Source organism: Baudoinia panamericana (genome assembly GCF_000338955.1).
Source record: "Baudoinia panamericana UAMH 10762 unplaced genomic scaffold BAUCOscaffold_14, whole genome shotgun sequence".
Classification (NCBI taxonomy): Eukaryota; Fungi; Ascomycota; class Dothideomycetes; order Mycosphaerellales; family Teratosphaeriaceae; genus Baudoinia; species Baudoinia panamericana.
This window is the reverse complement of record NW_006911270.1, coordinates 476,811-499,638: the sequence shown is the minus strand read 5'-3', so window position 1 is coordinate 499,638 and position 22,828 is coordinate 476,811. Positions and strand designations below refer to the sequence as shown.

Below are 22,828 nucleotides of genomic sequence, written 5' to 3'. Positions count from 1 at the left end.
ATGGCTACCCGTGGCAGCTCTTAGAGTCTTCACGATCTGTCATGCTGATGCCGTCCGAGCTGTAGCCGCTCTCTTCCAGACGCTCAACGTGCTCGACACGAAAGGCGGTCATTCAATGGCCATCCTGAAGCGCCGGATGGGTCTAGCCGTTCTGTCACTGCTCTTACTGTGATGGATGAGCAGGTGTTTCAAGGCTGCAGGCGCACGCTGTAAGTCTCGCCAAGCTGCCTGTTTCGAACGAGAAGGGGTTACATCGTTTCATGCAGGTGTAGTGTACCCAAAGCCACACGTTTCGACTCGCGTGGTCAATGCACGTCACCTGCGTCTTCCATTGACCTCGCAATTGAATATCGCATCTAGATCCACTCCATCACGCTCTCTTCCCTTTCACTACCGCAGCCAGTCTGCATCGCATTGACCGGCGACACTTCCATTCGTTGATATAAGCATTCGCCTGGATCCTGCTCCTTCTTTCACCACACCATTACATTGGGCACGTCTTTGAGAGACGGTCGCCACGCTTAGTACCTTGCAGATCAAGGTGCACACGGTCTTTACGTTCTCTCCACGCTCCTTTACCCGTCGACAGGCGGCGGTGTAGTCCAGCATGCAGCGCATTCTTTTGGCCACTGTGGCCCTTATCGCAGCTTGTGCGCTGGCCGCACCCACATCAGACACGAAATCGCTTGCCAAGCGATCATTCAAGTTCCCCGCGAAGGGTCGTCGCGTGGGTATGGCGCGTCATCCTGCCAGAGACATGATGAAAGCGTACGCGAAGTATGGCTGGGAGATCATCATCCTCGGGTCCAACGGCCCAATTGCAACCATAAGTAATGGCACCCCGTCTTCGACACCCACACCAACAACCATTCCAACATCCTCTGTCACCTCCGAAGTAGCCGCCACTTCAGCTGCCCCCTTCTCTAATTCCAGTGCTTCTTCGTCAGGCACAAGCAGTGGAATGGTGGGCGAGGTGGTTGCCACGCCAGAGGAGAACGAATCCGAGTATCTTGAGCCTGTTACCGTTGGCGGCCAGGTGCTCAATATGGACTTCGATACGGGTTCCGCGGACTTCTGGGTCTTCAGCAGCAGTCTGCCTGCATCCCAAAGCCGCGGCCACAGCACCTTCGACCCCTCAAAGAGCTCCACCTGGCAGCCCTATTCCGGTGGCTCGTGGGACATCACTTACGGCGACGGCACCACCGCTTCCGGAACAGTCGGCTACGACGTAGTGAACATCGGCGGCGCCACAGCTACTCGGCAGGCAGTTGAAGTTGCCACATACGTCTCCAGCTCCTTCACACAAGATACTGCGAATGATGGTCTGGTCGGTCTTGCCTTCAGTAAGATCAACACTGTTCGCCCCCAGGCCCAGCAGACATTCTTCGACAACGTCAAGGGCCAGCTGAAGCTGCCAATCTTCACTGCCAACCTGGAGGATGGTGCTCTTGGCACTTACACTTTCGGCGAAATCGATCCGACCGAGTACTCAGGAGAGATCTACTACATGGCCGTGGACAGCAGCAATGGCTTCTGGGAGTTCGACTCGAAGACGTACACCATCGGAGGCTCGCAGAGGGCGTGCACCACCTGCAGCCCGGCTATTGCCGATACGGGTACCGTGCGTAACTATCCCTCTCACATGGTTTCTCACATGGCTAACGCGGTCACAGTCCCTCATCCTCGTCGACGACGACGTAGCCACCGCCTACTGGTCACAAGTAGCCGGCGCCACCCTCTCCAGTCGCATGGGCGGATGGGTCTACCCTTGCAGCGCCACCTTACCCACATTCGGCATCGCAGTCGGCGGTTACATGGCGATGCTTAACGGCACCGATCTCGAGTATAGCGCGGTGGGCGGCGGTAAGTGTTTCGGCGGTGTGCAGAGCAATCAAGGTGGCGGTTTGCAGATTCTGGGTGATGTACTGCTGAAGAATTACTTTGCAGTGTTCGATGCTGGTAATGAGCGGTTTGGCATTGCGGAGAAGGCTTGAAGGGTTGGGTTAGCCTGCGCATGTGGAGCTGCGTGGTCGAAGTGTCGTGGTGATAAGGAAGAGAGTAATGGACATAGCTTAACCGCCATGAGGCATGCATAGACGCTACGAATAGCGTTATGAGAGACGCCAACGGGCAAATCGCGTCGGCGATTACGGCTCTGTATCAGAGCAGACCGGCTGTATGAAGTCTACAAGAGCAGTGACGCTTGTACGCGGTGCACTATAATTTCCCCCTGTTCAGGTACTTTACAGGTAGGTCAACATGTTTCGACCGCAGGTACTCGGCCACGTTCTTGCCCAAGAAGTCATACGAAGACGAGCAGCTTACGCCCCGATCCAAGTGGTCATGCAGCAAGAAGTGCACAGCGTGCATATTGGGGAGTTCAAATCGGTCCTGGACACTGCCCGTCAGTCCTCGCATTACGATCAATTCTGGTGGTAAAGGTGGACCTACAATCTTCTTGCCCTTGTACTCATCGGCCAATAGCCGCTTGACAGTTTCAACAGACAATAACGATCGCAGCCACTCCCACTCATCTTTATGTCTTACCCAGAAGCCAACGTTGCAGTTACTACCCTTATCGCCACTCCTCGCATGCACAATCCAACCCAGCGGTCCTTTCACAGTCCCGCCAACATCAGTGCTCCTCGGGTTCCGGGCCTCTGGTTCGCTAGGCTGCTGCGCAGGATACACCTTGCTACTCGGAGGTGGCGGTATCTCAACGCTTCGTCCATCCCAAAGATGCACTCTATGCTGCACATCTGCCTGCGGCAACAGCGTAACGTAGTACTCCTGGATGGGTTTGGGGAAGCCGAGACGGAGATCCAGATGCGGTGTCGCGCCCGGATAGCCCTCCATAATCGGATCGATGCATGGCCGGAGGAATTTGGAAGGGTTGAGATCATCGGCTGTGGGCGCTTGAGCGAAGATGCGGAAGTCGACGGTGGCGGCGTTCTGGTCGCTTGCGTTCACAGCCGCGGAGCCGTTGATGGTGAACTCGAGTTTGGTGAAGCGGTGGGAGTAGGGACGCAGTAGTCGGCGGACTTGCGACTCCATCATTCGTGCTTTGGCGTGAATGTCGAGACCTGTGAGAAACCAGTGGACTTCTGCTTGGTAGCCGCCTAGTGCTGTTATGCCGACTTTAGTGGTACTTGGAGGAAGGTCGGCCTTCACGCCTCGGAGTGCTACTCGATCGGTACCTAGCTGTTCGAACCAAAGGTCGGTAAGGATGGCTGTCACGTCGCTGTTGAAGTACCAGGGCCCTTGGATTTCGTACAGTAGCTGGGACGAGCAAGTTTGCGTGCTGACTTCACCGCCGGAGCCTTTGTTCTTCGTGATGACGACCTGGCCACTGCTCGCAATCTCAGCAATTGGGTAGCCTATATCGTGCCAGCCTTTGAATTCAAGGCTCTTGAAGCCAGTGAAGTTGCCACCACAGACATAATTGGAGCATTCTATCAGATGGCCAGCTACGAACGCGTTGGCGAGTTCATGCAGTTGATCTCGTTGCCAGCCATGCCACCAGCACGCTGCACCAATTACAGGGCTTGCATCGCTTACACGACCGCAGACGACAATGTCGGCTCCTTTGCTAAGTGCAGCTGCAATGCCTAGACCGCCAATATAAGCCTGGGCGTAGATGGGTTTGAATCCCCAGTCCTCCAGGCTCTCGCCCGTGCAGATGTTTTCGAACTTACTACGGCCCTCACGAAGTGCCTTTTGCACGGCCGGAAACACTTCGTCACCGCTCACATACGCTACTTTTAGATCAAGACCTTGCTTGGAGACCATGTCTGTTACAACTTTATGTAACAGCGCAGTATCGGATGCTCCGGCATTGACAGCAACTTTGATCCGGTGTCTTGCGAGGTGCTTGAGTGCCGGCTCCAGACTCTCGATGAAGGTTGGCTCATACGCGTCCCCACCGTTTCCGGTCTTGAGGGCAGCTCGTGCGGTCATGTTGGCCTCAGACATCCAGTCCCCCATGATCACATCGATGGGGTCGTTGGAATGATTGGCCGCCAGCATCGCCATGGCATGTCGGCGATCTGTAGCTGCGCCTGAGCAGCCCGCAATTCGGATTGACCGCTCCGTTTGCGGCATGGTTGAGCAGCCTAGACCGGTACCGAGACAAGGGAGAGCACGAGATATCAAAGAAGCAGCACTTACTCACGAGGTTTACATCTCTCATTGAAGCTGCAATCAGGAGCTCGGGCTTGTGAGTTGTTTTGTAAATCGATGGAGGAGCGAAGATGCGGAGACGGGTGAAAGCGGAGAAAGCCGAGGCATATGGCAGCACGTGACGGGTGCCAGTATGAGCTGCCATCATTGCAGGCCTCGAATGCTGCTGGGTAGGCGGAGTCCAAGCCCTTCTACGACGAATCTGAGTGCCAGCATCGTCAGAATGGCAAGCAATGCGCCCACAAGCATTGCCTCGCGCTGCTGCGTCGTCCGCCGCATCCAGATCATGCAATCTTCGAGTAGCATATGCTCGCCACGAGCTCTCCGTGCTGCTTTGAGTCCGCCGCAGCCTACATAACGGCGAACAATGTCAGCGTTGTGTCTCTTCAACAGCGATTACTTGCTGTGAGGCGCTCACCATCATGCGATCTTGCGTTCATTTTTTGGTGGTAATCTTGCAGCGTGCCTGCTTCGACATGCTTGCCAGCCCAATGTCCCAGCGTCTTGCGGTCTTCCAAGTACGCTCGCGGACCCTCATCAATCTTCACGGGGTCGATGTTCGAGGAGACAAGGGGTACAGCGTAACCGCAGGATGTTTGCACTGAAACAAGGTCTGGTCAGCGAATCCACACTCTCTCTACTGACGCAATATACGCTGCTTTGCATTGCAGGCTCATATGTGCCTACCTTTCCAGACGTCAAATAGAATCACCGCTCGAGTACCCACAATCTTCTCCTTGCCCATTTTCTTCAGCCACCCTTCAAACTCTGGATCATCGTACTCCACCACGCGCCCTTTGCAGAACCAGCGCATGATCCGGGGACTCTTATCAAAAGAGCAGAACATGATTGTCGCCCGCCCATTTTCGTAGACATGGCTGATGGTCTCAATGCCAGATCCTGTAGCGTCAATATAGGCAACATGATTCGGGTCAAAGACGGTTAGAGTGCTCGCGGGCAGGCCTTTGGGTGAAAGGTTAATGTGAGAGCCAGTCAATGGGGCTGAAGCGATGAAGAAGACCTGCTGCTGTAGAGCCCAGTCACGGAGGTCGTCGGAGATAGAGTCGTAGAACTGAACCATCGTGACTGATGGCAAGCGCGTAATTACAAGAGCCTACAATGAGAGAGAGTTTCCTACCGTGAGATACGACTGTAGCGAGAAGATATCAAGCTACTGCACCAGCTCTCAAGTCGTTATCAGTGGGAAGCTTGATGCTGTGCTAATGCTGTGCTGATGCTGCAGGTCTGGCGTTCTGGAACTAGGAGTCTCTGTGACAGAAGTGCTGACTGTGCCATAAGGAGCGTGAATATGACTGCCATGGTAACTGCAGGAATGTACAGTGACGGTCAACGTGAGCGGTAGGGAACATGGCGAGCATCGATGAGCTATTTAAGAAGCCCAACTTACCGACCGGCAGCCTGAAGCGGAAGCTGGAGATACCGGATGCGCAGGAAGCATATAAGTCTACCAAGATCAATGGCCATAGTTCGCCCAATGGACGACATGCGAATGGCGGCGTTCCGGTAGAAGATGTGGCGGACGATGGTGAAGTGGAGGCCGGTCCAGACTTGCCGCCAGAAGATGGTGAGGAGGAAGAGCGCTTCTTTGGTGGAGGCGTCACAAAAGATGCTGCGGAGGCTCTCGAGTACCTGGATCAGCACGACGGCGGAGAGGACTTGGTGGAGGAGAAGATCGATTCTTCATGGCTCAGAAGACTTGCGAATACCTTCGAAAAGAAGGTGACCAAGAATGCAGAGCTACGGGCTCGCTATGAGACTGAGCCGCAGAAGTTCATGGCTTCAGAGGCTGATCTAGATGCTGAGATCAAGTCATGGAGCCTGCTGAGTGAACACCCAACGCTGTATCCGGAGTTCGCTCAGAGTGAGGCATTGCCTCAACTGGTCGGCTTGCTAGCGCATGAGAACACTGATATTGCAATTGCGGCAATTGAGATCGTCTCTGAGCTACTGGACGAAGACGTGCAAGCTGAGCAGGAGGACTGGGACGCCTTGGTGGCTTCACTGCTGGATGCTGACCTCCTGCAGCTGCTGATGAGCAATTTGACTCGCCTTGACGAAGACAACGAAGCCGACCGTAGCGGCGTCTACCACAGCCTTTCCGTCCTGGAGAGCTTGGCTGGTCAACAGTCTGTTGCGGAGCGAATAGGCCATGTAAACGTACTCCTCTGGCTTTGCAATCGCTTGAACAGACGCGAGGATTCCATCACCCAGAACAAGCAGTATGCGGCAGAAGTGCTGCAAGTGTTGCTACAGTCTTCGTCCTTGCTAAGGGTACGTCTCGCGTCGGAAGTTGATGGTGTAGATCTCTTTCTGCAGCTCCTCGCTGCTTACCGAAAGCGAGATCCGCCCAAGGGCAGCACAGAAGAGGAGTATGCGGAGAACCTCTTTGACGCCTTGACATGCGTCGTTGACGAGCCTCTTGGCAAAACAAAATTGCTGGAAGCGGAAGGTGTTGAGCTCATGCTCATTATGCTGAAGGACGGTAATTTCAGCAAGTTGCGCGCGTTACGGCTGGTAGATCACGCTTGCGGAGGCAATGGCAAAGCCTCAGTAGAAGTCTGCGAAAAGCTTGTCGACGCTGCCGGTTTGAAGACCGTCTTTCGGATGTTCATGAAAAAGACTGATGGTGCCACTCTTGAGCATATTGTCGGCATCTTTGCAAGCTTGCTTAGACTCCTACCCGGCGAGTCCGCGGCGCGTATTCGTACACTTGCGAAGTTCGCTGAGAAGGGCCATGAGAAAGTCTCCAAGCTTGTCGACCTTCGCCAGAGCTACGCGCGTAGGGTCGGTACCGTCGACAAAGAGATCCGGGGCGAACGAGCGGCCATGAGTGCCGGGGAAGTGGAACAAAGAAATGACGAATGGTTCTCGCGTCGACTCGAGGGCGGTCTTTATGTTCTTCAAACCCTCGACATTATCCTCGCATGGCTCTACGCTGAAGACCCAAGCGCCAAAAGCATCATCACGAAGCTCGTCGGCGTGGAGACGGTAAGCGACTCCTTGCGTGAGCAGATGGCGGAGCTGGGTCCAGCGGCCGAAGGCGTGGATGGAGACACACAAGAGATGCTGAGAACCCTCGTTGACTGCCTGCAGTAGCTGGAGGTCGAGCATATCATGTTTTACGCGTCCGTAATGGTAGGTTATTGTGAACACCAAACGTTGCTGGCGTGCAACCGGCTCCTTGCCACCTGAACTACACCCACTATGCACATCACTCGTTGTGCCATTGCACGGCGCAGATATATCGCCATATGCTTCCCTGGAACTATTCAAGGCTTCTCATCTGTCAACAGCCTGCAAGGTGGTTTTGCAGAACTGTCGTGGCTGCACTGCAAGGGCTTTCCGTGCGTACAATACTATGTTGACAGGCTTACAGGCTACTACATCGACTGCCTCCCAAACACCAGAAAACGTCCTTCTAGCTGCTATCTTTGGCCAGTCCTGCTGCGGTGGTGAGAACAAGAGCCATGTAACTGCTGAAGCCGCGAGCACCGCTTGGTTTTCATTGACCGGGCAACACCTTCCGGTATATGGGCACCTGACCGTATGAACGTTCACATCAACTCAACGCGTCGCGATCCAGCAGAAACACGTCACTTGCAGAACACCTTCTGCTTGCATTTTCTTCTCCTTCCCCCTACATCTTTTTCCCCACACCCTTTCTTCACATTCAACCAGAATCTTCCTCATCCGCTCTCAACAAGCCAACCTTGTACAAGAGCAGCTTCCTCCCCTTCACTGCTCAGCAGTGCCAACCAAGAACCATCCGTTTGACTCGGTGAGCTCCCATTGGCTTAACGCGTGCTGTCTGCAAGAACACGATCGGATCTCGCAAAGCTGTAGATCTGTGAGGAGGGCTACATCAAGCGCTCTGTGTTATGGAAGGGGGCTACAGCATGTATCCTCTCCACTTCAACAGTGAGGAGTCGTATGCTGCTACCAACGCTACGTCAATCAGCTCATCCAGCCTAGATGTTGTCGACAATGCTCTCGATCCTATGATGACGCAGTACAGCCCATTCTATGCTCACGACGACGGCTTCTCCCCTGACGGTGCATTGGCGGCATTTGAACACTCTACACCCGACATTGCAACTGACAAGGTGGAAGCCCAAGCACACGATTTCGATCAGCGCCATTCGTTTCCTGAGCAGCAGACACAATTCATGGCCTCGCCTGAATATGAGCAGCCCGTCTTCTCCACTCGTTCTGCTAACACCGTTGTGCCATCGAGCACTGAGAACGCCACACCAACCAGTGTTACAAACCCTACCCCTGCGGCGACCGGTAACGTCCAGGCTAGCTCAGTCGCCTCCAGTGCTGGTGAAGACAATACGGCGGCCTTGGAATACCGTTCGGAATGGGCTACTGAAGCAGAGGTCGACGTCTACGTCAAGGGTCAGAGTACCGGCTTCAAGACTCTGAATGTCAACGATGACGACATTGCCAACGTCACAATCAAGGAGAAGCACGATTGGTGTAGTAAAGCGTATGCTGCCCTTACTCATAAGCCGTGCGACCAGCCGACGGAGAGCAGGGGCGCCAAGTGGCAAGAGCCCGACCTAAAGGTATACGCCCAAACGCAGAAAATTGCACTCCAGCTGTGCCAGGGCAGGATGAACACTCCCGAGAGTCGCAAGCGTGCCATGGCCTACTGCGACAAATTGTTTTGGATCGCAAAGCGTGCGCATGAAATCGGCCTCCCGAACAATCTGCTGAAGCCCAAGGCCAGATCCATCACGACGCTCAGCGGCCATCCTGTGGAAGTCAAGCTGAAATTCACGGAGCGTCTCCAGAAGGTGAAGGACATCATCGGAAGCAACAAGCACATCGCCCTTGATGTGCTGAGAGGCGAGAGGTTGGACGACATCGTTTGGGCGCCGATCTCCTCCGTGAAGCGCAAGGAGTCGAACACCAAGGGCAACGGGCGGAAGAGCGTGGCACTTGTCAAGGCGAAAGACAAGAAGCAGGGTCTGGTTGGTGGAATCAAGGTCACCGATGCCACCAACGCGACTGATGGAGCTGATGCGGAGGACGGCGATGTTGAGGCAGTCGAAGAGGAGGAGTCGTCTGAGGACACTGTCGTCAAGAGTAGTGCCAAGCGCAAGCGCACTGCATAGAGCGTGTGACTTGCACCACGGACTGGCTGCGACCGTCCAGCAGCGAGCAGATGAGACGGAAGTCAGAGAGTGAGAGCGTTCTGTTTATGAGAAGACGACCTGACATTAGCATGGCGTTGGGATGCGGTCAAGGGTGCAAGGCACGAGGCGCCCATCACGGCCGAACGACTTGTTTTAAGCGCGTGTCTATTGCTTCCATGGAAAGACGCACACGCAGTACGCAGTGTGCTCAGCCTAGCTGTTTCTACGCAGCAGCATCTGCGGACGGGTTGCGGGACAATTCATGAGACGGTGGAAGATCGGTAAGCACGCTGATCAAGACAACCAGTCTGTAGCACATAGAACTGTACATGCTTGATGCTTTTGCACTGCTTCATGCCGCAGCTAGGAGAACAGAACTAACAGGTTTTCCAAACGTCCAACGCCCAGTCGCTATGCCGCAAAAAAATATGTACAGCTACTCTTCGTCTTCCTCGACTTCGGCGGTCTGCGCGATTGTTAGCATCATGTTGGTATCGCAAGCTCAACGTCATCACTTACGTCTTCATGGAAGTCTCTGCCTTCCTTCGTTGGCTTGATCATGCCTATTCTGATAACGAAGTCCCCAAATCTCTCGCCATCATTCCGCTCGAGAGCGTATCGCTTGAGGAGCGGCTTCATGATGTCCAAAATCTCCTCCTCCTTGATGCTGCTCCGGTATAGCTTATTCAGCCTGTTACCGTGATAGCCGCCACCGAGATACATGTTGTACGCGCCGTATGCCTTACCCACGAAAGCCACTTCAGCCAACCAAGGCCGAGCGCAGCCGTTGGGACAGCCAGTCATACGCATCACGATGCTTTCCTGCCGCATACCGTTCTCTTCCAGTACGCCTTCAAGCTTGGTGACGAGTTCTGGGAGGTATCGCTCAGACTCTGCCATAGCCAGACCGCACGTAGGGAACGCCACGCAAGCGCTGGAGGACAGCCGGAGACCAGAGAAGTTTGTGTTGTCGAGTTTGTACTGCTTCAGCATGTCCTTCATCGTGTCGAGCTGGTCTTCCGCTACATTCGCGAGGATCAGATGCTGATTGCCTGTAAGTCTGAACTCGCCCTTGTGGACCTTGGCGATTTCGCGCAAGCCCGTCTTCATCGGGAAGTCAGCCGTGTCCTCGATCCGGCCGTTCTCAATGAACATCGTGAAGTGGTTCATGCCCCGCTCATCCTTCTGCCACCCGAAGGTATCGATGTTGCTGTCAAAGTGGAAGGGCTTCGGTTCGCCAAACTTCTGACCCCACAGCTCCTCGACCTTACCCTTGAAGACATCCAAGCCCATGTCATCGATGGTATACTTTAGACGGGCGTGCTTGCGGTTCTTGCGATCTCCGTTGTCCTTTTGCACTAGCATAATCTTCTCGCAGGCGATATGGATGGCGTCCTTGTCACAGTAGCCCAGCATGCGGCCTGTTTGCGGATATGTCTTCTTCATATTGTGCGTAACGCCCATACCGCCTCCGGCTAGCACGTTGAAACCCTGAAGCTTGCCGTCCTCGCCCTTGATGGCGATGCAGCCGATGTCGTGTGCATACACGTCGGTATCGTTGTGCGGTGGTACGGCGATTGTAATCTTAAACTTCCTTGGCAGGTACGTGGGGCCGTACAATGGCTCGAAGTCTTGCACAGCATCACCTGCAACCTGGACATTCTTGTCGTTGTCATCCTTCAGCCAGATCTCATGGTACGCGGTAGTGCTCGGAAGCAAATGATCGCTGATCTTCTTTGCGGCTGCGTGTGCTTCCCGATGAAGTTCGCTCATCTCAGGTAGTGATGAGCACATCACGTTACGGTTGACATCACCGCAAGCGGCGATTGTTGTCATCAGCGCTTGGTTGATCGCTTGCATGGCTGGCTTGAGCTTGCCCTTGACCACGCCGTGGAACTGGAACGTTTGTCTTGTGGTAAGCTTCATGGTCTCGTTACCCAGGTGGGACGCAATAGCATCCATTTGCTGCCACTGATCCGGTGTCGCAACACCGCCAGGTAACCGGCATCGAATCATGAAGGAGTACGCGGGCTCCAGACCCTGAGCCTTGCGCTCGTCTCGCAGATCTCGATCGTCTTGCATGTATGTCCCGTGAAACTTCGTAAGCTGTTGGTCTGCCGCAGAAATGGCGCCGGTACTCTGGTCCTGCAACCCTTCTGCAATCGTCCCACGGAGGTAGTTCGATCCAAGCTTGATGTCCTCGTTGGTGATTGGTGGCGGCTCATCTGGAATATTCTCAACGTTGCCGACACCCATGGCATCCCAGAGCTTCGGCTCCCACTCGTTATAACCGGTCTGATACCCGTCCGGATCCTGATCGTCGCCCATGCCAATGTCAACTATCTGCTTACCACCGAGTGTGGTCAAGCGCACAAAGAGATCTTTGCCGGGCTTGTTGTAGTAATGCTTGTCTTCCTTGCGTGGCCAGTAGTGGCTGTCACCGAGAGCGAAGACTGTAAAGCTCACGTTCACCAGGTCGAGATCGGTGCTGTTCTTTACACCTTCCCAGAAATTGCGACCGTTCTGCGGGAACTCGCCCTGTCCGGCCGTTGAAGTGATACAAACCACGTTCTCTTCGTTGCCAAGATCCTCTAGCGGGAAGTCGTCCATTGCCATAACCATGGTCTTCAGACCTCGAGCTTTGCCACGCCTCCCAAGTCTTTTCGCCAGGTTTTCCGCGTTGCCGTTGTCCGAAGCGAACAGAATGGTCAAAGGCGCGCCTTGCAGCCCTTCAAGCAGAGCCTCGTAAGCATCCTTTGCCTTCCGTTTCTGCACTTTGCGCACCTCGCTGCCGTACGATTCTGACAGACTTGCGTGGAACTCTGGATGCCTCCGCATGAGCTGTGTGAGATGGTTGTCTCTTCGTAGGAACTCTTGCAGCTCTTGCTTGAGACGCTCAGAGTCAAGCTTGAACGGCTCCTCACCCTTGTCTCCAGCCTTCGGATCCCACCGGTACAGCGGCCAATACCCAAGATCCACAGCCTTCTTCGTCTCTTGCAGGACGTTGAGCGGACTGTCTTCCTCGTGATTGTACGGTAGATAGGCCATAACCACAGACGGCCCCTCGAAGGCCTCGGCTTCCAACATGGCCTGCAGAACCTGCGTGTACGAGCTGTAAACCGCCACGGAGGCCACGTACGCGTTACCGAAATTCATCGCATACAAGCCGATGTCCTTCTTCCTCCGCGCAGCGTCGTGTGCTGCATGCTCGCTGTACGGTGTTGAGTCGATGATCAGCATATTGACGTTCTCCCCGCTTGCTAACACATGATGCACGCCACTGTTGCCCAAATCGTACGACCAAGCATCGCTGCCAATGAGCCATTGCGATTCCTTGAAGAACAGGCCTTTACTGCTCAGGAGCTGGTTTGCTGCAGGCGAGCCGTCAGTGGCTAGCCGCTGAATGACATCCGGCGCCAGTTTGTTCGCCTCAACCGCGTTCGAAGCGGCCAAGGCCCATTGTGTTAGCCATTTCTGCGGCGTATTCGTGGTAAAGTCGTGTGACTTGGCCGCAGCTTGTACTTCGCCTACGAAGCGCTGACGATGCGCCTTTCGTGCAAGCAGTGAGCCGAATCCATACTCCGGGCTAGCACTTATTGCCTGGTCGCCAAGGCCAACGTTGTTCGAGCTTTGCTTGTTTGCAATGTACAGTCTTTCCGCAAAGACTTGATCCAAGATCTTCATGTATGCGTTCTCCAGCTTTGGCGGCGAAAGCTCTAGTCCCCTCCTTGGGCCTGGCTGTCGTGAGCCATCCGGTGCACCGACCTCGAGGTTCTGAATGGGTGACTGACCCAGCAGGTTTTGGAAGATGCCAGAGAGCGCTTGGACTATGGTGGTCTCTTCCAGGTAGCCGAGCTGGAAGCCAACAACAGCTGGAGCTTGTGGACCAGCTGAAGACTTCAGCGACATAAGCACGTCGAGCAGAACAGGACCCCATTTTGTTGTCCTCTTCCGAATTTGCTCGAGGACAGCCACTCTTCTCACGCTGCGTGGCAGGGCCTCGAGCAGACGCTCTGCAAGCCATGGCCGGTACAGCACGGGTGTTATTAGGCCAGCATCCCGGAAGAAGTCGGCGTGATGCGCAGAGGCTAGCTCTGATGCGAAGAGACCAGGATCCGAGCCGAACAAGAACAATGCTGACGAGGCGTTTGCGGGACCAGTGTAGTTGAACGGGCCGTATTGTCTGCCGGTAAAAGACCGTATCTGAGACCAAACGGAGCTGCAGATAAAGTCGATGTCATCCGAGCTCACAGATCTGGGCTGCGAGTCGACCGTGGTGGCAGACTCCGCCTCCGAGACTGCTGAGCTGCCAGAGTGGCGCTCGGACGAAGATGAAGATGCGCTTGACGGCTGTTGTGGGCCTGTCGTGCCCGGGGATGCTTGACCCGATGCTACTGGTGATCCATTGGCAAGTGGTGGCGCATCCATGCCGCTCAGGCCAATGTTTCGCGTGAGCGGCCTTCCTTCGCTGACGTACAACGATAGCTCCTCGCTTTTCACGCCCTGATATTGCCGTGCCAGTTCGGTGTTGAGCACGTTCATAACGAGATCTCGGCTCTCGTGCGCAATGGGCTGATCATTTTGCGAGTTTGCCGCATCGAAGAAGTGGATCACTCCTTTGCCGCTCCTGATCGCCAGAGCATGCGCCGTGAGCGCCAGATCTTGCGCTTCTTGCAATGAGGTGCTCTGCAGTAAGGTGAAGCCGGCATTTCGTATGCTTGTGATGTCGCTATAGTCGGGGTTGCCGGTTGGATGGAGGCTCACGTGGATGACTACAGGGTAGTTCGCTAATCGATACAGATGTGGTATGCTCTTGACTAGAATGCCGCTACCCGTCGTGACCGTGGCGATCTTGCCACTGCGAACGGGCTGGTAGAGGGACAGCAGCGGGTCCGCATTGTGTCGTACGCTCTGTATCTCCGGCACGCCTTTACATATTAAACCCGACGCTCTGTTCTCTGCGTACTGCTTGAAGAAATTGGAGAACTCGCTGTCGGTGGCGAGTGAAGGCTGGACAGACACAATGACGTCTGAAGAGAGGTAGGCAATCCTAGCGACTGTAAGGTAGAATACCAGTGTCAGCAAACCCACTGCTTTCGTCCAAACCCCATTCATCGACGGAGGGGCAACAAAGCCGACATACCTGCTTCTCCAGCCGTCAAGATGGAGGTCATCTTGCCACGCTATACGCTCAGTGCTGGAACCGCAAGCAAGGCAGCAATCGTTACCGCATGGTAGTTGCTAAGCAGAACGTAAGGACAGAGAGGCGACGGGAATGCGTTTTGCGATGTCGCCATGCAAACCTACCTCTAGCGTCGGCGAAAAGTTGCTCTCGGCTCTCGATTTCCAACAAGCTCTCGTTATTGGACCGACCACGCATCTTACCCCACAGACTCTTCGAACCCACTCAAGACTTCATCGTGCGCTGTATGGCCGGCAGTAGTGATGGAGACGCTTCCGCCAGGAACGTCATGCGCCAAGGTCCGGCACATTGACGTGCATCGAGTCTGCGCGTGCAGGCCACCTCTCCGTACCTCCAGCCAATTGACTCCATCGTCGCGGACATGGTAGACTTGAGAGCAGACGTATTCGCTACGATACTTTCGCTCAGTTAGTGGGTTTACGGAGACGGTCAAGGTCTCCGCTCTCTCTTTCTGTTATCTTCTTCTTCCCTCTCACAACTGTAGTCCCTACTGTCAACCGGCAAGAAGCCTCAAGTTTGCTCTACTTCATATGCTCCTCAACGAGCAGTAGTCACTATCAAGCCTAGCATGGCCGAGGTTAGTGGACCGCCCGTGGTTGACATCAGCAGTCTGCGGGAGAGGCTGCCGCAGAAACCAGACCAGCCGTTGAAGGCCGACTCGACGGATACAGCGCAAGAAGCTGTCAAGGCGCTCAACGATCACGAAGCCAACGATGACAAGGACGAGAAGGAGAAGAAAACCTTCGGTCGGACACCGGATGGCACAGGTGGGTACTCTCACGCATTCGCTTGTCGGGCAAGTGATGGCATGTCGTAGTAGTCCGTCGCTTTTGCTATCCATACAGTCCAGATACCGTCATGCGCCTAGTGAGCCCATAAGCACCAATGCTAATGATGTTCACCGGTAGTGTTCACTGTTCCTCACACCGAGGACATGGTATCACAGCTCTTCGACCCAAGGCAACCTAAGAATGCTTCAGACATTGCAGTTGTCACCGCATTGGCGTACTTGTTCGCGCTCTTCTACTTCTTACCGCCAGGCTGGAGAGTACCCGTATTCGCGGTGACTTTTCTGTTCTGGAGGACGTGTTACAACGTCGGCATAGGCTGGTTGCTGCACAACCAATCACACTATCAGCGTCTCGTGGCCTGGGCCAAGAAAGCGCGCATTTTTGAAAACCCGGAGACAGGCAACAATCCGCACCCATTCCTGTACAAGTTCTTGAAGCAGGAGATGGAAGCTAAGATACCCAAGGACTACAAGTTCGAAGACGCGCCGATAGAGTACAACACCTGGCTGGTATTTCGTCGCGTGGTTGACCTGATTCTAATGTGCGACTTCACGTCGTACATACTCTTTGCTGCAGCATGCGGAGGTCGTCCACCGAGCGAGAAAACAATGATGACTGTTGCACGCTGGGTCGGTGGCTGGCTCCTGGTAGCGTTCAATCTCTGGGTGAAACTTGATGCCCATCGAGTCGTGAAGGACTTTGCATGGTACTGGGGCGACTTCTTCTTCCTTATCGATCAAGAGCTTACCTTCGATGGCGTATTCGAGCTTGCGCCTCACCCTATGTATTCGGTCGGCTATGCTGGCTACTACGGCATCTCCATGATGGCTGCGAGCTACAAGGTGCTATTTATCAGCATAGTCGCCCATGCTATGCAACTGGCGTTTCTTGCACTGGTGGAGAGTCCGCATATCGAAAGGACATACAACTCACCACCTCCACCAAAGCGACCGGATGAAGTGCCTGCGACAATGCAGCGGCCACCGTACAAGACACGATTGCTTAGTGCCGGCGACAGTATTAAGCATCTGTCATCTGCGGCCGACCATGAGCCCTCTAGCGTTGTGCATCTAATAGGCTTGCACAACATTGACTTACACCGTGTTGCTGACGTCTCGGTGCTGGTGCTGCAAGTTTACCTCTACACCCTAGCGTTTATTACACCTTCAACAAAGGCATGGCAGACCTTCTTCGTCGTGAGCGCCGTAATATGGAGACTGTGGTACTCGATTGGAATTGGCATCATTCTTGACCGCCAGTCCAATGAGAAGAAGTGGACTCGTCACTTCCTCAAGTATGGCGACGGCACCGAAGAAGCTTGGCGCCAATGGAAAGGCATCTACCATCTGAGCACCGTGCTGTGTTACAGCTCGTTCATCTGCGCCAGCTACAAGATGTACGGCTTGCCGGAAGATTGGACGATTGGAATGGCGACCCTGCGACATGTACTTGGCGTTGCGCTCATTGCGCTTCAACTGTGGACAATCGCAAGCATTTACGAATCACTCGGCGAGTTCAACTGGTACTTCGGCGACTTCTTCTTCGAGCAGGCGCCGAAGCTGAATTACGATGGCATCTACCGCTACCTGAACAATCCAGAGCGCACCATTGGTCTTGCAGGTGTATGGGGCGCTGCAATCATCACATGGAGCAAAGCGATCTTTCTCCTGGCATTACTGAGCCACGCCCTTAGCCTGTGCTTCATCCAATTCGTGGAGCGGCCGCATATGCAGAAGCTCTACCGCCGAAGCATGCGTGAGACTTCTGGCGTTTCGAGGAGTATACACCGCTCCCTTCCGTCACCGCTGCAGAAGTGGACCGGAAGCGTTGATAAAGCGTTGGACAGCAGCATCGAGTATCTCGAGGATGTCATTGAGGCTGCACGACCGAAGCTTGCTGAAGGCTTAAGCACGTTCGTGACCGACTCCAGGACGTTGTTTCGACAATTTCCGGCGCGGATCAGCATCACACGACTGGCGCCAGACCTCGCGGAACTGGATGAGAAGGCTTACTCACTAGAGATCGATACGACGCAACCTGGAGTTGGCTACGATCAAGCCACGCGTAGTGGCAGAGAAGGCGAGGACGCGCAACCACCGCCGAATGATCCGGACAGCTTCAAGAAGCTTACGGTAGAGTACGGTACACCTATCAAGGTAAAATGGACAGCTCCGCTGAGGCATGGAAAGAGGGATTGGGTAGGGCTGTATATGGTGGGTGATAACCCTTCTCATGACGTGACCAGAGTGTCTTCACAGGGGAGATGGATCGCCACAACGAAGGGAGCGTGGGAATACAGCCATGCTGATGAGGGCGTTCTGGTTAGCGACCAGAAAGTTCCAGCCTCTGAATTGGCGAAGAGTGGCGGGGAAGACTGTGTATGTGGCGAGATGCAATTTAGCGGAGACAAGCTCTGGTGGACGCAAGGCATCTTCGAGTTTCGCTACCACCACGACGCAAACTACAACGTCATGGCGGTGTCGCAGCCCTTCGAGATACGCATCAAGCACTTCGAGGACGAGAACATCGACTACACCGCGGATGAGTCGGTCCGGAGAACTATTGAACAAGCGCTGCTGCCGGTGGTGCAGAACTGCTTCGATCGTGACCCCGACGTGGCTCCGCGCACCGCGGACGAAGCCTTTGGACCGACGCTGGAGCGGGAGGGGAAATACGCGAAGCGCGTCGTGTATGCTGTCCAGCAGATGTTCGGCATCGAGTTTGCGCCCGAGGTGGTGCAGGCGGACGGTAATGTGAAAAACCTTGCGTGGAGGTTGTGCAATGCGAAGAAAGTTCTGGCACCGTACAGTATGGGACATTCGAGAGGGCCTACAACGCCGCAGGGCAGTAGCGGATGATGCGAAAGGGATCAGTACATACAAAAGTTGGCTTGTACATACGAATGGCGGCTTTGGTATGATGTAAGCAAGTTTCCCGTTATATCGGACTGCGAATGAAGCGCAAGGTGGAGTGCCGAAGCTGCGCTCATCGGTCAAGAGGATTATAGCACATTTCTTGTTGCGCCATGCCGCTCACCATTGTATCGTCGTAGTCGTCAGCGGTAGGCGAATCTAGTGGTGCGAGCAAGCCTCGTATTGCACGGGCCGAAGTGAAGGCATGGCAAGCTGAGCATCGGTCGAAACCTCGAAACTTCTCTCTCTTCACTTCTTCTACCTCTGTAAACTACCATGCCAACCTACATCGTACAGTTCGACACAACTCTGAATCTTAACCTCCACGAGCCTCGACAACACGTCGCGCCCATCACAATAGCTTCGTGGCTTGCGTTCGCGGTCAAGTCCAGTGTCAACCGTTGGACCGATCCGTTTCGGGATAGTAGACAGCAGCCACACAATCTCATTGACTCCAGGAGTCCGAACCCAGACATGAGGATCTTCCAAGTACCCGCACATGCTTTCGACGGTGATGCATATTCTCTGTCCCAGACCAGAGCCTTACGGTCAAGATTCATGTTTTAATCATCTCTAGTTGTAATTTATTCTTCTGTCTACCGCGCCGATGCCACTTTCTTACAGCGCACGCCGCGCCCTTTCGGCGGCCTTCCTTCTAATTACAACCACAGCATCTCAAATCTGCTACTATCCTGATGGACAGACGATTTCCGACGACATTCCATGCGGCAGTAATGGAACAGTATCAGCATGCTGTCCAGCGAACTCCCTCTGCTTGGACAACGGTCTTTGCTACGCGGGCGGCATCGTGAGCAGGTCGTCTTGTACGGATGCTACGTGGGAAAGCTCAGCATGCCCCAGATATTGCAAACCAGGTGCGTGTAGAGCGTAGCGAGAGCTGGGCGTACGCCGCTAACCTGGTTGACAATGCTCTGCAGAAAGCCCGACCGGCTCGATAGCGATATCACCATGCTCTAGCGCGTCGGAATCGAACACTTTTGCATGCGGGGCGAACAGTACTGGCTGTCAGACCAACGGCGACACCTTCACCATGTCCGGCGGAAACGCACTGCAGCTCCGACCGACTCAACTCGCAGCCATTATCTCGTCAGCTCTTCCCACCACATCTTCGACGTCCTCCCATTCCCTGACGTCTTCAACATCAGCGGTCGTGGCCGAGAAGACCGTGACCTCTTGTCCGTCTCCGTCACCGGCGCTTTTAGACACAAGCAAGCAGTATACGGACACAGATATGGCCGCTCTCGGCTGCGGACTAGGCCTTCCGCTCTTCTTCGCATTATGTGCCGCACTCATCCTGCTCCGCAAAGAGCAGCAAAGGCACGCTAGGCCGAAGCTCATGTACAAGCTTCCTCTCGACCACGACGAATATTCCTTCAGGCCGCCGCCACCAGCTCGGGCAGCCTCGACGCTTTCAGCCGTCGACTCGGCCTTCAGCTCCCGCGAAGGCTACAGCAAGCGTGCCAGTCTAAAGACACTGGGAAGCCAAAAGCCAGCACACATGCAGAGCTTCATGGAGCGATACGAAAGCATGAAGAAGAGCAAGGTTCAAGTCCAAGAGCGGGAGACGCATGAGCTGGATTCAGTGAACGTCAAGGATGTGATGCGGCACGAATTAAGCGATGTGCGGATGTCGAAGCTGGACCACGCCTAGTACTGGATGGCATCTTTTTGTGTGTTAGCGCGGCGTTGTGGGCTGAACACTGTGAGGCCATTGCGGCATCGGCATAAGATAATACTAATGACTGTGGTACGAGCTTTCCGTGCAACGTTCCTGCCGTTTCTGGTGCGGCGAGCGGACCCTACCGCGCTGTCAGACCGGCACCTTCGCTCGCTTGCTCCTGTACGACTTCATGTCGTGCATTCACCCGACGCGTTACCTCACCGCATCCGGCAGCGTGGACCGCCCGCAGTCGACACTTCACGTCGCGTCCATGCGCGCTTAGGATGATATCCGGGCGCGTTCTTGTCTGCGCATGTCACTCGTTTCATCCTGTTCTTTGCGAGTAAACGATGATGTCTGTGCTAATACTTTCCGCTCTGCTACTTTTGCCTCGTACTTTGTACGCGCTGCCTCTTAATTCGCCGCTACTCCCGGAGTATGACTACATTGGTGAGCGTAAACCCCCTGCTTCGGCTAACCGTCGACTGCTCACTGAAATGTACATAGTCGTAGGCGGCGGTGTTGCTGGTCTGACAGTCGCTAGCCGATTATCCGAAGATCCGACCGTCAAAGTTCTTCTGCTTGAAGCTGGACCTGCTGATAATGGAGAGCTGTTCGTGGAGGTGCCAGGCATGATCGGAAACGGCATCGGCACCATCTATGACTGGAACCTGTCCACAGTACCGCAAGCTCACCTGAATGGCGCTCCGCGCAGTCTCCCCCAAGGCCGTGGGCTTGGTGGCGGCAGCCTGATTAACGGCATGCTCTGGAGTCGAGGCGAAATCGGCGACTGGGAGAACTTCGTGCAGCTCGGCAACCCTGAGTGGTCGTGGCAGGATATGCTACCTTACTTCATGCGGAGTGAGACCTACACGCCACTGTCGTCAGTTGAGCTCTCCGAAGAGTACTCGATTGAGGCAGACATGAGCGTCCATGGAACCAGTGGACCGATCAACGTTAGCTTTCCTCACTATTTCTGGACCAGCTCAGCAGACCTCTTCAGCGGACTGAATCAGCTAGGTGTCCCAACCGCATACGACCCCAATGAAGGTCTCATTGCAGGGGCTAGCTTCTTACCGCTCAGCCTTGACCCTGTCGAGGAGATGCGGGCAACAGCGCGCAAGGGCTACTTTGATCCGTTTGTCCTACGACCGAACCTGTACGTTACCACGGGACAGGCAGTCACCCAGATCATATTTGAGGGCCGCGGCACCGATTCCAATGAGACTGCCATGACGTCGGAGGGTATGTCCGTCGGTCAAGGCGATTCTGCAGGCGTGCCAGGTGGCATCTTTGGGGGCGGAACTACTCTGGATATCACAGACGCTCCGACTCAGCGTGTACGGCGTATGAGTGGCATCCTCGATACCGCTTGGCGTGCCATCAAACGTACCATCGCACCACGGCAGTCAGCAGCTGTAGCACGACGACAGGCTGGCCTTGTACGAGCGATGGGTGTAGAGTTTGCGAGCAATGCAGAGACATCAAGCCAACAGATAACGGCAAGTCGCGAGGTAATAATGGCTGCCGGTGCGCTCCACAGCCCTCAGCTGCTGATGTTGAGCGGTATCGGTCCGGCTGTAGCCCTGCGGGCGCTTCGCATACCAGTCAATGTGGACCTGCCCGACGTCGGCAGTAATTTGCACGACCATGGGCAAGTCTGGGCGTGGTATCCTTACAATAACTCCAACATAACAACGCCGCTTGACTTCTTCACCAATTCCACGTTCGCGAATGATGCTTGGACCGACTACTGGGCGAATCAAACTGGCCCAATGACTACTGCTGCGTTTGATGGTGTTGCTTTTCCATCGCTGCCATTCATCACAAATGGCTCGAACGCCATAGCTTATGCCGCATCGTTGCAGAGCGCTGGGCAGTACCTCCCCGTCAACACCGATCCAACAGTCAGCGCTGGCTACGCAGAGCAGCTGACTCTGCTCGTCGACGCGCTTGCAGATCCGACGCGAGCTGGCTACGAAATCATAAACGCCAATGACGGTGCACTGACGGTAGCAAACATGCGGCCTTTGAGTCGCGGCACAATCGCCCTAAATTCATCCAATCCTTTCGATCCACCAGTCATAGATCCGAGATACGGCAGCAACCCTATCGATGCGCAAGTCTTGCTTGCGGCTCTACGCTTCAACGAACGACTGATTGCAACGAACAGCCTAGCCGCCATGAATCCGATCCAGCAGTATCCGCCTCCAGATGCCACTGATGAGCAGCTTCTGCAGTACATTGCTGCAAACATGCAGACAGAGTACCATCCGGCGGGCACTAATGCGATGATGCCGCTGGCGCTTGGCGGTGTAGCTTCGCCAGAGCTGCTCGTGTATGGGACGTCCAACCTGCGAGTGGTCGATGCAAGCATCATACCGATGTTACCGGCAGCACATCTGCAGGCGGTGGTGTACGGCATTGCAGAAAAGGTTCCCTGACCCGTCCAATCATTAGTTTTCCGGCATGCTGACACCGCGCCTCAGGCCGCCGACATTATCAGATCAGCGAACACGGCTGCAAGGATACTCTCTCCTTCAAGCGCTGCAACGGCGCCGTCGACCTCGCCTTCGCTGTCCGTCACACATCAGATGAATGAGGCTGTTGATGTGTTGGTGTATACAGCAACCGTGACGGTGATGGCGACGCAGACGGTGTACATCTGAGCGAAGATGTTCGTCTTGGTCGATCCGACTGAGACATGATATCTGGTTATGGAGTGGTCATTAACGGCAAGCATTTGCTTAGACGACGGTGATGGTCAGCAGAATTCAACGTCCCCCATGGTAAATATCGATCCGTATCCCTAAACGAGCATATTACCGAGCTTCCACATTCTAATATACGCCGTGTTGAGCGTTTGCTGCCTGCACAGATTACGCACCGCTAACTGTGGC

At 54.7% G+C, this 22,828-nt stretch overlaps 9 protein-coding genes across 9 annotated transcripts; 6 read left to right on the top strand and 3 right to left on the bottom strand.

Annotated features, from left to right (window-relative positions):
- Positions 1 to 760: 760 nt before the first annotated feature.
- BAUCODRAFT_79696 (uncharacterized protein) lies at positions 761 to 1,994 on the top strand (the record flags this gene model as incomplete). Its single annotated transcript, XM_007682883.1, has 2 exons — positions 761 to 1,621; positions 1,674 to 1,994. The coding sequence occupies 2 exons, from the start codon at positions 761 to 763 to the stop codon at positions 1,992 to 1,994; spliced, it is 1,182 nt and encodes a 393-aa protein (XP_007681073.1).
- A 28-nt stretch (positions 1,995 to 2,022) lies between these two features.
- On the bottom strand, positions 2,023 to 4,293 carry BAUCODRAFT_302991 (uncharacterized protein). Its single transcript, XM_007683006.1, has 2 exons — positions 2,452 to 4,293; positions 2,023 to 2,391 (listed from the first exon to the last, which is right to left on the bottom strand). The coding sequence occupies exons 1-2, from the start codon at positions 4,099 to 4,101 to the stop codon at positions 2,218 to 2,220; spliced, it is 1,824 nt and encodes a 607-aa protein (XP_007681196.1). The 5' UTR covers positions 4,102 to 4,293; the 3' UTR covers positions 2,023 to 2,217.
- A 30-nt stretch (positions 4,294 to 4,323) lies between these two features.
- On the bottom strand, positions 4,324 to 5,260 carry BAUCODRAFT_79423 (uncharacterized protein; the record flags this gene model as incomplete). The annotated part of the gene is made up of 3 exons (XM_007682859.1): positions 4,324 to 4,529; positions 4,598 to 4,780; positions 4,867 to 5,260. 3 exons carry the CDS (start codon positions 5,258 to 5,260, stop codon positions 4,324 to 4,326), a joined length of 783 nt encoding a protein of 260 aa, XP_007681049.1.
- Positions 5,261 to 5,307: 47 nt separating this feature from the next.
- On the top strand, positions 5,308 to 7,737 carry BAUCODRAFT_38875 (uncharacterized protein). The gene has a single exon (XM_007682717.1). The coding sequence runs from the start codon at positions 5,548 to 5,550 to the stop codon at positions 7,294 to 7,296; it is 1,749 nt and encodes a 582-aa protein (XP_007680907.1). The 5' UTR covers positions 5,308 to 5,547; the 3' UTR covers positions 7,297 to 7,737.
- A 963-nt stretch (positions 7,738 to 8,700) lies between these two features.
- BAUCODRAFT_38874 (uncharacterized protein) lies at positions 8,701 to 9,496 on the top strand. The gene has a single exon (XM_007682716.1). The coding sequence runs from the start codon at positions 8,817 to 8,819 to the stop codon at positions 9,318 to 9,320; it is 504 nt and encodes a 167-aa protein (XP_007680906.1). The 5' UTR covers positions 8,701 to 8,816; the 3' UTR covers positions 9,321 to 9,496.
- A 76-nt stretch (positions 9,497 to 9,572) lies between these two features.
- BAUCODRAFT_302787 (uncharacterized protein) lies at positions 9,573 to 14,631 on the bottom strand. Its single transcript, XM_007683005.1, has 2 exons — positions 14,485 to 14,631; positions 9,573 to 14,398 (listed from the first exon to the last, which is right to left on the bottom strand). The coding sequence occupies exons 1-2, from the start codon at positions 14,513 to 14,515 to the stop codon at positions 9,825 to 9,827; spliced, it is 4,605 nt and encodes a 1,534-aa protein (XP_007681195.1). The 5' UTR covers positions 14,516 to 14,631; the 3' UTR covers positions 9,573 to 9,824.
- Positions 14,632 to 14,846: 215 nt separating this feature from the next.
- BAUCODRAFT_38872 (uncharacterized protein) lies at positions 14,847 to 18,416 on the top strand. The gene is made up of 2 exons (XM_007682715.1): positions 14,847 to 15,311; positions 15,453 to 18,416. Exons 1-2 carry the CDS (start codon positions 15,113 to 15,115, stop codon positions 18,191 to 18,193), a joined length of 2,940 nt encoding a protein of 979 aa, XP_007680905.1. The 5' UTR covers positions 14,847 to 15,112; the 3' UTR covers positions 18,194 to 18,416.
- Positions 18,417 to 18,511: 95 nt separating this feature from the next.
- BAUCODRAFT_38871 (uncharacterized protein) lies at positions 18,512 to 20,096 on the top strand. The gene is made up of 2 exons (XM_007682714.1): positions 18,512 to 19,122; positions 19,186 to 20,096. The coding sequence occupies exons 1-2, from the start codon at positions 18,855 to 18,857 to the stop codon at positions 19,917 to 19,919; spliced, it is 1,002 nt and encodes a 333-aa protein (XP_007680904.1). The 5' UTR covers positions 18,512 to 18,854; the 3' UTR covers positions 19,920 to 20,096.
- Positions 20,097 to 20,425: 329 nt separating this feature from the next.
- On the top strand, positions 20,426 to 22,372 carry BAUCODRAFT_79531 (uncharacterized protein; the record flags this gene model as incomplete). Its single annotated transcript, XM_007682869.1, has 2 exons — positions 20,426 to 21,181; positions 21,392 to 22,372. The coding sequence occupies 2 exons, from the start codon at positions 20,426 to 20,428 to the stop codon at positions 22,370 to 22,372; spliced, it is 1,737 nt and encodes a 578-aa protein (XP_007681059.1).
- Positions 22,373 to 22,828: the final 456 nt, after the last annotated feature.

Coding starts and splice junctions, on each gene's coding strand:
- BAUCODRAFT_302991 (XM_007683006.1), bottom strand. CDS start 4,101: ATGCCGCAAACGGAGCGGTCAATCCGAATTGCGGGCTGCTCAGGCGCA. Junction 2,392..2,451: donor AGTACAAGGGCAAGAAGATT/GTAGGTCCACCT, acceptor GGCAGTGTCCAG/GACCGATTTGAACTCCCCAA.
- BAUCODRAFT_38875 (XM_007682717.1), top strand. CDS start 5,548: ATGGCGAGCATCGATGAGCTATTTAAGAAGCCCAACTTACCGACCGGC.
- BAUCODRAFT_38874 (XM_007682716.1), top strand. CDS start 8,817: ATGAACACTCCCGAGAGTCGCAAGCGTGCCATGGCCTACTGCGACAAA.
- BAUCODRAFT_302787 (XM_007683005.1), bottom strand. CDS start 14,515: ATGACCTCCATCTTGACGGCTGGAGAAGCAG. Junction 14,399..14,484: donor CTTGACGGCTGGAGAAGCAG/GTATGTCGGCTT, acceptor TCTACCTTACAG/TCGCTAGGATTGCCTACCTC.
- BAUCODRAFT_38872 (XM_007682715.1), top strand. CDS start 15,113: ATGGCCGAGGTTAGTGGACCGCCCGTGGTTGACATCAGCAGTCTGCGG. Junction 15,312..15,452: donor TCGGACACCGGATGGCACAG/GTGGGTACTCTC, acceptor GTTCACCGGTAG/TGTTCACTGTTCCTCACACC.
- BAUCODRAFT_38871 (XM_007682714.1), top strand. CDS start 18,855: ATGCCACTTTCTTACAGCGCACGCCGCGCCCTTTCGGCGGCCTTCCTT. Junction 19,123..19,185: donor CCCCAGATATTGCAAACCAG/GTGCGTGTAGAG, acceptor AATGCTCTGCAG/AAAGCCCGACCGGCTCGATA.